General features: G+C 44.1%; 1 protein-coding gene across 1 annotated transcript in view; it reads left to right on the top strand.

The window, feature by feature from the left end:
• Positions 1-12322, top strand: part of ADCY7 (adenylate cyclase 7) — a 99530-nt gene that overhangs the window by 56006 nt on the left and 31202 nt on the right. The window contains exons 10-14 of the mRNA XM_070760195.1: positions 621-753; positions 4991-5179; positions 5917-5960; positions 7934-8014; positions 11413-11494. Of these exons, the coding sequence (XP_070616296.1) occupies positions 621-753; positions 4991-5179; positions 5917-5960; positions 7934-8014; positions 11413-11494 (529 nt within the window). The remainder of the gene's footprint in view (positions 1-620; positions 754-4990; positions 5180-5916; positions 5961-7933; positions 8015-11412; positions 11495-12322) is intronic.

The raw sequence follows: 12322 nt of genomic DNA, 5'->3' as shown, positions 1-12322 counted from the left end.
CCCTCCCTCCCACCATCTCTATCTCTCTCTCCCTCCATCCCTCTGTCTTCCTCCCTATTTCTCTCCTCCCTCCCTCCCTCCGTCTCTATTTCACTCTCTCCCTTCTTCCTTCCGTACTCTCCCTCTCCCTCCATCCCTCTGTCTCCCTCCCTTATTTCTCTCCTCCCTCCCTCTCTCACTCCCTCCGTCTCTATCTCCCTCTCTCCCTTCTTCCTTCCGTACTCTCCCTCTCCCTCCATCCCTCTGTCTCCCTCCCTTATTTCTCTCCTCCCTCTCTCCCTCCCTCCGTCTCTATCTCCCTCTCTCCCTTCTTCCTTCCGTACTCTCTCTCCCTCCCTCCCTCTCACTCTGTTTCTCTCTCTCTCTCAAAAACAGTTCCAAACACTGCACAAAGTTCTGAGAATTGGCACACCTAGGTGTTCTATTCAGCTGAGCCGTTCAAGATCAATCCTGCCAGGAATCTCGATTTTGGCTGCCAAATGTGTAGCAGCAGAGTAGCTTTCGGCAGCCGCCCGCCATTGTAATGGTAATGGCTTCCTGGGAATGACGTTTTTGGAAGCACTTCAGCCGTTTATACACTTGCCTCTCTCCTCCCTTCCCCCAACCCGTCCTTTTTGCAGCCGCGTGCACATCACGGAAGCCACCCTAAACCATCTTGGCAAAGCTTACGAGGTGGAAGAAGGCAACGGGCACCTCCGGGACCCCTACCTTGAAGCCATGAAGATCAAGACTTATTTGGTGATCGACCCCCGGGTAGGTACGCAGCAATGCGAAACAAACAAACGCACGAACGGACTGTGAGTAGGCACATGTTTCTGGCTCTCTCGCTTCTCTGAATCGTGGTTTGACGTGACATACCAGGTAGGGCAAGATTGGTTATTATTGGCCTGCATTGGCTGCCGATCAGTTTCCGGTCACAATTCAAAGTGTTGGTCATGACCTTTAAAGCCCTACGTGGCATTGGACCAGAATACCTCCGGAACCGCCTGCTACCGCACGAATCCCAGCGACCGATAAGGTCCCACAGAGTGGGCCTTCTCCGGGTCCCGTCAACTAAACAATGTCGTTTGGCAGGCCCCAGGGGAAGAGCCTTCTCTGTGGCAGCCCCGGCCCTCTGGAATCAACTCCCCCCGGAGATTAGAACTGCTCCCACCCTCCTTGTCTTCCGTAAACTACTTAAGATCCACCTATACCGCCAGGCATGGGGGATTTGAGACACCTTTTCCCCAGGCTTATTATAATTTCTGTTTGGTATGTATGTGCTGTTTGGTTTTTAATTATGATAGGGTTTTTAGGTTTTTTTTAATATTAGATTTGTGCCCGTATAATACTGTTTTTATCGTGTTGTGAGCTGCCCCGAGTATTCGGAGAGGGGCGGCATACAAATCTAATAAATTATTATTATTATTATTATTATTATTATTATTATTATTATTATTATTATTGGATTTGTATGCCGCCCCTCTCCGTAGACTCGGGGCGGCTAACAACAATGATAAAAAACAACATGTAACAATCCAATACTAAAACAACTAAAAACCCTTATTATAAAACCAAACATACCCACAAACATACCATGCATAAATTGTAATGGCCTAGGGGGAAGGAATATCTCAACTCCCCCATGCCTGGCGGTATAAGTGAGTCTTGAGTAGTTTACGAAAGACAGGGAGGGTGGGGGCAGTTCTAATCTCCGGGGGGAGTTGGTTCCAGAGGGCCGGGGCCGCCACAGAGAAGGCTCTTCCCCTGGGGCCTGCCAAACGACATTGTTTAGTCGACGGGACCCGGAGAAGGCCAACTCTGTGGGACCTTATCGGTCGCTGGGATTCGTGCGGTAGCAGGCGGTTCCGGAGGTAATCTGGTCCAATGCCATGTAGGGCTTTAAAGGTCATGACCAACACTTCAAATTGTGACCGGAAACTGATTGGCAGCCAATGCAAGCCATGGAGTGTTGAAGAAACGTGGGCGAATCTTGGAAGCCCCACGATGGCTCTCGCGGCTGCGTTCTGCACGATCTGAAGGTAGCCCCATGTAGAGAGCATTGCAGTAATCGAACCTGGTTGAGTTTGCACACGTGGAAAACTTTAAAAAAAACAAACATGCTGTGGCGTGGAGTGGTGTTTCTCTTAAGACCGGTAGCGGGTTGCAGCCGGTACGGCCCAATATGGTGTCCTGGTAGGGAAGATGGAGGTGCGCACGCCTCCCCAATGTGTGCACACCCACGTCTGTGTGAGATTTGGCTTGTGCGCACTCATCTTTGCCGCCAGGCCTGGGGCCATTAGATCTCCCCTCCCTAACCAACGAATGTATTTAGAACAAGGGTCCCCAAACTTGGTAACTTTAAGACTTGTGGACTTCAACTCCCAGAATTCTCCAGCCAGCTATGCTCTCACGTGCGAGAGATTTGGATTCCTGCACATGTGCAGAAGGCAAATCTCACACAGGCGCATCGCCCACCCACCCACCCACCAATCACACCTCAAGCACACCGGCAGGAACCCAATACTGGAACCCACCCCTTCCTACACCGTTTTGGACAAATGGCTTATCATTTCATTTCATTTCCATTTTATTGGGTTTGTATGCCGCCCCTCTCCGTAGACTCGGGGCGGCTAACAACAGTGGTAAAAACAACATGCGACAATCCAATACTAAAGAAGCTAAAAACCCTTATTTTAAAACCAATCATACATACAAACGTACCATACATAAATTGTAGAAGCCTAGGGTTTTAAGAAGCTTATGAAAGGCAAGAAGGGTGGGGGCTATTCTAATCTCGGGGGGGAGTTGGTTCCAGAGGGTCAGAGAAGGCTCTTCCCCTGGGTCCCGCCAAACGGCATTGTTTAGTTGACGGGACCTGGAGAAGGCCAACTCTGTGGGACCTAATTGGTCGCTGGGATTCGTGCGGCAGAAGGCGGTCCCGGAGATACCCTGGTCCGGTGCCATGAAGGGCTTTATAGGTCATAACCAACACTTTGAATTGTGACCGGAAACTGATCGGCAACCAATGCAGACTGCGGAGTGTTGGTGTAACATGGACGTATTTAGGGAAGCCCATGATTGCTCTCGCAGCTGCATTCTGCACGATCTAAAGTTTCCGAACACTTTTCAAAGGGAGCCCCATGTAAAGAGCATTACAGTAGTCGAGCCTCGAGGTGATGAGGGTGTGAGTGACTGTGAGCAGTGACTCCCGATCCAAATAGGGCCGCAACTGGTGCACCAGGCGAACCTGGGCAAACGCCCCCCTCGCCACAGCTGAAAGATGTTTCTCTAATGTGAGCTGTGGATCGCATCTCTTCTCAAAAAATTCCAGCGTTACACCACCCACAACTTCCGGATGCAAGTAGAAGTTGAACATTCGGAGGCAACTCGAAGCAAACCAGAGATGAAAAAGAACGAAGCTGAATTTCATTTTAAGTTTTCCTAAAAAAAAAACAACCCCTAAACCTCTCTCTCTCTCTTTTAAAAAAAACTCGACCACATAAAAAATATAAAATCGGGGCAGAATAAATAAATAAGAAACAGAAGTAGACAGGGAGGCGTGAAATGATTCTAATCTCAAAATACCCGTGGAGTTCTGTTGTCTAAATATACATGTATTATTCAGCTGACACCAAACTCGCCTTTGATCAGTTGGCCCACGATTTTATTTTGCAAACCCACGTCTCTCTCCGCTGGCTTCCTCCCTTTTTCTGTGTGTGTGTTGTGTGTGTTTTGTTTTAGATCTTTATTATGTGTGTTGTGGTTGTACCAGGTTTGGAACAGAAACAGGGAATAATGAGAATCAGGTGAGGTATCAAAAGCTGAACTAAACTGAAGCCTGAAAACCTGGAAGGTTTTTATATATATAAAATTGGTTGTGTGCACTTGGTGGAGGAGTGAACGTATTAAACATTCAGTTGCCATGAACCACCGATCCCGGGGAAACAATGGCTTTTAAATTTCGATCTCCAAGGAGCCCTTCAGGAATCCAGAAAGGCTGTTCTCTAAATGTGTGCAATTATACCGAATAGGCTCTCAGACTCCCACGCTCGCTTTAAGTGCAGCTCTACCAGCATTTTGAGAAGAACTGATTTAAAACAGAAAGAAAGAAAATAAAAGCCATCGCACAATGAACACTGCTGGTTTGCGTTCCTCAGCTTACAAAAGAGTTTCGGAGTGTTGTTTCTCAGAAATTGTTGTTTTTTCAACCATATCTACAGCTCTGGTAGAATTCCAAGGCCAGTGGCCACCTGTTTGCCTTAGATCAGTGAGGGCGAACCTATGGCACAGGTGCCACAGGTGGCACACAGAGACATATCTGCTGGAATGTAAACCATTGCCTTAGCTCAGCTCCAACGTGCATGTGGGTTCCAGCCAGCTGATTTTTGGCTCACACAGAGGCTCTGGGAGGGCGTTTTTGGCTTCCAGAGAGCCTCTGGTGGGATGGGGGAGGGCGTTTTTGGCTTCCAGAGAGCCTCTGGTGGGATGGGGGAGAGCGTTTTTGGCTTCCAGAGAGCCTCCGGTGGGATGGGGGAGGGCGTTTTTACCCTCCCACAGCTGCAGGGAGCCTCTGTGGCCTGGGAAGGGCGAAACAAAAGCCTAGTGGGCCCATTTGCAACCATTTTGATTCCTACTTACTAGCGCACGTTAGTCTCCTTAAATTATCAGTATATATTTCTCTATGTTACTTTTTGTTTCAACTATATTTAATCTATGATATAGTGGTTTGTTAAAGTAACTATATTTACATTTGACAGCAGTTTGTTTTTTATCTAAATTCTTCTCCATTTTCATTTGAGTGTGTATTCACAATAAAAAATTTAAGTATTTGTATATTTTGGGGGGGGGTTATTCAGAGCTCCATTTCTAGGCCACTGCACCACTCCAGAAAGCATTATAAAGACCCCAGAAGGTAAAATAAATAATGCGGCCAATGTAATCATTAATTTATATTCTCTCTCTCACTCTCTCTCTCTCTTTCTCCCTCGCTCTCTCTCTCTCTCTCTAGTCAAAACAGCGTGCTATCACCAACAATCATTTTCCTCAATCCAGAGTGCAGGATGGCTTGAAGATGAGGGCCTCCGTCCGGATGTCCCGATACCTGGAATCGTGGGGAGCCGCTCGCCCTTTTTCCCACCTGAACCACCGCGAGAGTGTGAGCAGTGACACGTCCGCGCCCAACCGCAGACGCAGGAAGGTGAGTCTTTGCTGCACGTTTTTCAGAATTGTTTCCTGTTCTGCTCTGGACTATGCAGATCGGAACAAAGAGAATCCATATTTCTTTTAAATGAAAAGCAGGATTTATACAAGCAAATTCAGGCATTCCAGTCCATCTTGGCAGCTTTCCCTGCCAAGGTCCGGGCAGCCGCTGAGAGTCAAAGCTAATTAACACATTCCTCAGTGAGATCATATTTCTTTGGTCACACATACACACTCACGACTCTCCACGTTTTGCTCACACAGCTGCATCTCTGCTCAATGAAGCTATAAGAATAATAGCAGGTTGCCCGCGCGGCATTTCTGGAACCTCGAATCTAGGACCGCCACCATAGGAACTTCACACCCTTTACCCAGAAATCCTCCTTTATATACTGTCAGGGTGTGGTTAACTGTTTCCTAGAGATATAAATGTCTAGACTTTTTTTCATAGACTCAGCCTTCTGAACTTTTTCCCATAAGAGATTTCTGTCTGCTTCTTGACCTTATTACTGCAACTCACAACTGTTTATGATGGGTTAGCCGCCCCGAGTTTGCGGAGAGGGGCGGCATATAAATCCAATAAACCTAAACCTTTTTTTTTAATCTTCTGGGGAATTGAGTCCAGACTCCCTTTATTTATAGGTACCTATAATATTTAGATTATAAAAATCTGTATGCATTGTTTACTTCTTTAACAAGTAAAACATGTCTTCTTCATTCTTTCCCCTTGCTCAGGAGATAGCCCTGCAACTCGCAAGTCGTCAAAGGACTTCAGAGAGGCAAGTTTGTATATCTTTATTGCCTGGTTAAAACCTCACTTCCGTTGTGCTTTTGCGCAGCATGAACGGGTTATATTTTAATTGGTTCTTAACACTTTTCAATTGGCTCTTCCAGACTTTTTAAAGAAGAGATACAAAACTTATTTTTCATAGTTAATTCAAGTTCTCATCCCGGGAGAGATGCTGTAATTTTGAGGAAAATGTTTTAATTGATTTGCTAATTATTGGCCTGGATCTATGCCTTCCATCAAACTTCTCTTTCTCTTTCTCTATGTTATCTGTCAGTTTCGATGGATCTAGACAACACCACCTCTGTCCTCCTTCTGTTCTAACCTATAAGTGAGTTTTTCTTCTTCTTTTAACTTTCAGCGACAGTTTTTTCTCTTTTCTCTGTGTGCTATAGCACTGTTGATAATTCTCCTGGTCATTTCCCATTTCACCACTCCCTAAAGCAAGGATGTCCAAGCTTGGCAACTTTAAACCTTGTGCACCGATGCTTGTGAAGAAAAAAAATACAGAAATGTTGATCTTGGTTTTCTTGATTAGAAAGATTTGGCGTTAGAGAAATTGCTAGTTATATACACTGCTCAAAAAATTAAAGGGAACACTCAAAGAACACATCCTAGATCTGAATGAATGAAATATTCTCATTGAATACTTTGTACAAAGTTAAATGTGCTGACAACATGTGAAATTTATTGTCAATCAGTGTTGCTTCCCAAGTGGACAATTTGATTTCACAGAAGTTTGATTTACTTGGAATTATATTGTGTTCTTTGAGTGTTCCCTTTATTTTTTTGAGCAGTATATTAATATGTAAAAGCAAAAAATGGAAATCGGAGTGTGTTTATCTTGTATTGTGCTAGAAACAGTTTAAAGTCAATGCCCTCCTTTTCTTTCTATTGCTCTTCCCCCCTGTATTTCACACCCCTTTTTCATGTTCCCTTCCCTTAATTTCCTTTTTCCTTTTCTTTTGTATTTTATACAACAAAAAATATTAAAAGACTCAAGTTTTGTAGAGCGACATGGGTGGCCGGGGAATTCTGGGAGTTGAAGTCCACAGATCTTAAAGTTGTCAACTGATTTAGGGTAGCTCGCATCCCTCAAAAAGATAACAGTGGCTGGATTCACGTGTAGCAAGCTAAACCCTGAATCATGGTTTGCAAACTTCTTTACTGAGCTCCCATGTCATGCTTAGGTATCGCCGAACAAGTCAAATTTTGAATTAGGATACGAATTCAGCCCAAGAACTCTCTTTTTCCTGTGTAAAGCCACAAAAATCCATTCAGCAATTGTTCCAGCCATGTATAATTTTTGGATGATAAAGGAGCAACTTTACTGTAGTTTAATACAGGCGAAATCTCTGTCTCTTCACAGCTCTTTAATTTCTCATTCTTGATATCCTACCGTGTTTCCTCCAATATAAGACCCTGTCTTATAATAATAATAATTTATTAGATTTGTATGCCGCCCCTCTCCGAAGACTCGGGGCGGCTCACAACAACGATAAAAACAATATTATACTGGCACAAATCTAATATTAAAAAAACTAAAAACCCTATCATAATTAAAAACCAAACAGCACATACATACCAAACATAAATTATAATAAGCCTGGGGGAAAGGTGTCTCAACTCCCCCATGCCTGGTGGTATAGGTGGGTCTTAAGTAGTTTACGGAAGACAAGGAGGGTGGGAGCAGTTCTAATCTCCGGGGGGAGTTGTCTTATACTTTTTTGAACCCTGAAATAAGTGCTTATTGCCATGCACTCAAAAGCCTGATTGGGCTTTTTATCAGTGGAAATAATATTTTGGGGGAAACAGGGTAGTGGCCAAAATTAGATTTTTAAAAAATAAAATGGAAAGTGGCCTTCTATTTAATCTTGGATGTTCACCACCCATCAGACGTTTCTCTAAAGGTTTGGAAAGAATCCTTTTTTTACACAGTGTCGTTTTTCCTTCGTTTCTTTTCAGAAACACGTCTCAGAAAGGACGAATAGAGGAAGAAATCAACGATAAAATGATGTCGACCATTGACGGCCTGAGCTCAGCCAAGTAAGAAAGCAGAAGTTGGTCCTTTTTGCAGATTCCTTCTCCGTTTTCAGGAAGGGTGTGAGAGAAATGTCATCTCCACATTGTGTGGGCTTGCGTGGGCTGTTTGTAGCCGGTTCCTCTGGTACATTTTCAGTTCCTGCTAAAAGAAATTTTAAAATAAAAACTCCAAACCCTTCTTGATCCATTCTTGGATGCCCTGCAGATTAGCCTAGTCCAGTGGTGGCAAACCTTTTTTTTCCTTGGGTGCTAAAAAAGTATGCGCGCACACTATCGCGCTCTCTACATGGGGCTACCTTTGAAAAGTGTTCGGAAACTTCAGATCGTGCAGAATGCGGCCGCGAGAGCAATCATGGGCTTTCCCAAATATGCCCATATCTCGTCAATACTCCGCGGCTTGCAGTGGCTGCCGATCAGTTTCTGGTCACAATTCAAAGTGTTGGTTATGACCTATAAAGCCCTACATGGCATCGGACCAGAATATCTCCGGGACCTCCTTCTGCCGCACAAATCCCAGTGACCGATTAGGTCCCACAGAGTTGGCCTTCTATGGGTCCCGTGGATTAAACAATGCCATCTGGCGGGACCCAGGGGAAGAGCCTTCTCTGTGGTGGCCCCGGCCCTCTGGAATCAACTCCCCCCAGAGATTAGGACTGCCCCCATTCTCCTTGCCTTTCGAAAGCTCCTGAAGACCCATCTATGTTGCCAGGCATGGGGAAATTAATATACTCCTAGCTACTATGGTTTTATGTATGGTCTGTTAGGTTGTGTGATTGTTCTTCTCTTTTTATACTAAGGGTTTTAATTTGCTTTTAATATTAGATTTGTACTTGTTGTATTGTTGTTGTGAGCCGCTCCGAGTCCTCGGAGAGGGGCGGCATACAAATCTAATAAATTACTATTATTAATTATTATTATCCCATGTGCATGAGTGCCCACATCCATAATTCAATTCCTAGGGAGGACGAAAACAGCTTCCCCTATCCTCCTGGAGGCCCTCGGGAGGCAGGAAACAGCCTGTTTCCCAAATTCTGCTGGGCCCAGTAGGCTCATGTTTCACCCTCCCTAGGCTCCACTGGAGCATTCGTCCTTTTTGGCGATTTTTGCTTCTGTGCATGCATGGAAGTAAAAAGATCGCTGAAATCTTGCACGCCTGCATGTCTTCTCACAATATTTGCTTTCTGTACATGCTCAGAAGTCAAATCTTGCTCTCCTGCACGCTTGCGCCGGAACTGTGCACGCATCAGCACCGGTAGAGTTGCAATCCTCGCCGGGTCACTATGCAAATACAGTGTTCCCTCGATTTTTATGGGGGATGCGTTCCGAGACCGCCCGCGAAAGTCGAATTTCCGCAAAGTAGAGATGTGGAAGTAAATACACTATTTTTAGCTATGAACAGTATCCCAAGCCTTCCCTTAACACTTTAAACCCCTAAATTACAATTTCCCATTCCCTTAGCAACCATTTAGATTACTACTCACCATGTTTATTTACTAAAGTTTATTTAAAAAAATGTTTTTTAAAGGCAGACAAAAGTTTGGCAAGGACATATGATGTCATCGGGCGGGAAAAACCGTGGTATAGGGGAAAAAACCGCGAAGTAGTTTTTAATTAATGTTTTTGAAAAACCGTGGTATAGACGTTCCGCAAAGTTCGAACCCGCGAAAATCGAGGGAACACTGTAGTTTGTAAATCAAGGTATTATTTGAGATTCCTCCCTGCAAAACAACCCTGGTGTGTCCCAGTCTAGGTTTAAAGGCATCCCCTTATTTCTTTAATATTGCAGCTCCTTTCTGGAATTCTAAATGGGCTTCAACTTTTCCTCGACAATTCTCTCCGTGCTCGAAGCTAATTAGAAGGTTTAGTGTTACAGGCTTTTTAAAAGCACTTAAAGCAAAATTAAGTCCTAATTTCACACACGGTGCAGCAACTACAAAGGCGCCATAGAGGCTAGATAATTCTAAGAAATTACATTTGGGCCTCGTAATGCAAGAACCAGTGATAACTGTCATTCAGAACTGCGTAATCATTTAGAACCATATTCTACCTTTTATCTGGTTTTGACTGAAGGTCGTAAAAACACGAAGTAGAAAGTTTTATATCCTTCCCCCTTTCTCTTGCTCTATGTTGCGCTTTCCTTTCTTTCAAGGGTAAAATCCAGCAGGTTCTGACAGGCTCCGGAGAACCGGTAGCAGAAAATTTGAGTAAAATAAATACCACTTCTGGCTGAGCACAGAGTGGGGTGGGAAGGGAGATTTTGCAGTATCCTTTCCCCAGGAGTGGGTTGGAAATACAGATTTTGCAGAATCCTTTCCCCAAGAGTGGGAGGGAATGGAGATTTTGCAGTATCCTTCCCCCAGGAGTGGGATGGGAATGGAGATTTTGCAGTATCCTCCCCCAGGAGTGGGATGGAAATGGAGATTTTGCAGTATCCTTCCCCCAGGAGTGGGTTGGAAATACAGATTTTGCAGAATCCTTTCCCCAAGAGTGGGATGGGAATGGAGATTTTGCAGTATCCTTCCCCCAGGAGTGGGATGGGAATGGAGATTTTGCAGTATCCTTCCCCCAGGAGTGGGATGGAAATGGAGATTTTGCAGTATCCTCCCCCCAAGAGTGGGAGGGAATGGAGATTTTGCAGTATCCTTCCCCCAGGAGTGGGAGGGAATGGAGATTTTGCAGTATCCTTCCCCCAGGAGTGGGAGGAAATGAAGATTTTGCAGTATCCTTCCCCCAGGAGTGGGAGGGAATGGAGATTTTGCAGTATCCTTCCCCTGCCACGCCCACAAAACCGGTAGTAACACTGCTTTATTTGGTCTGAATTCTTTTTATTTTTTTTTCAAATTAAAACTAAACAAGACACCAACATATATATACCAAGACAGCAGTCATACAACAAATATAGGAGCTATTTCTGCCCTGCTCTTATCAGAAGTTTCCGGAGAAGAAATCCTTACAAATCCTATCACACAAAGAAAAATATGCTTATATTTCCTACTATTTACAAATTTATAACTGTTTACTTCTTTATAATATTCTTAGTTATTCAATTATTCCTTAATCTTCTGTTCAACCAGTCATAGACCTTATCCCAAGCTTTATAATATTCAGTTTTCTCTTTTCCCTTCAACCTGCTCATCATCATATCCGAGTCTGCGGAGAGGGGCGGCATACAAATCCAATAAATAATAATAATAATAATAATAATAATAATAATAATAATAATAATAATAATAATATCCATTTCAGCACGTTAAAAAATAATTGAGTGTGCTATTTGGTCTGAATTCGAATACTTCCCTGTCTTTTTAATAATCTGGTCTTCTGACAAACTAATCCTTGACTTAAAATAATTACAATTTCACATTTGATGGTTAGTTTCTGTTCTCCTTTCCTTTGCGTAGACCGTGGTGCGGCCAAAAAGACGATTTCCGTGGACTTTGTGGGTTCTTGCTGTGTTTTGTCGAAACAGGACTGGAAAAAGAGGTCTGTAAGACGTTCGGAGGAATATTTGCGATAGTTAAAATCTTAAGGCCCCAAAACTGTTGTTTTCTAGACTGACTGCTTGAAAAGGAAGCTAACCTTAACAAATCAAATTGTGATCTTATGGTTTCCTGTTTACAAGAATTTTAGGCTGAGACAAAACCTTCCATTCATTTAGCTGCAGGCAACGTCTCAGAAAAGGGCATTTCCAGATTTCTTTTAAATATTACTTATGTTTTTTGAAGGAGTCTGATGCCTATTTAGTTGGTAGGATTGAATGGGGGTAATATCTCAGCGGCTGCAACAAAGAAGTCAACCTATTCTCCAAAGCACTTGAAAGCATTGGTTGCCGATCAGTTTCCGGTCACAATTCAAAGTGTTGGCTATGACCTATAAAGCCCTTCATGGCACCGGACCAGATTATCTCAGGGACTGTCTTCTGCTGCACGAATCCCAGCAACCAGTTAGGTCCCACAGAGTGGATCTTCTCCAGGTCCCGTCAAGTAAACAATGCCGCTTGGCGGGACCCAGGAGAAGAGCCTTCTCTGTGGCGGCCCCAGCCCTCTGGAACCAACTCCCCCCAGAGATTAGAATTGCCCCCACCCTCCTTGCCTTTCGTAAGCTACTTAAAACCCACCTCTGCCATCAGGCATGGGGGAACTGAGATACTATTTCCCCCTAGGCCTTTACAATTTTATGAATGGTATGTCTGAATGTATGTTTGATTTTTACTTTAATGGGTTTTTAATTGTTTTTACTATTGGATTATTGTGTATACTGTTCTATTATTGTTGTTAGCCGCCCCGAGTCTCCGGAGAGGGGCGGCATACA

Source organism: Erythrolamprus reginae, chromosome 9, assembly GCF_031021105.1.
Source record: "Erythrolamprus reginae isolate rEryReg1 chromosome 9, rEryReg1.hap1, whole genome shotgun sequence".
NCBI classification, from domain to species: domain Eukaryota; kingdom Metazoa; phylum Chordata; class Lepidosauria; order Squamata; family Dipsadidae; genus Erythrolamprus; species Erythrolamprus reginae.
This window is presented reverse-complemented; position numbering and strand designations above follow the sequence as displayed.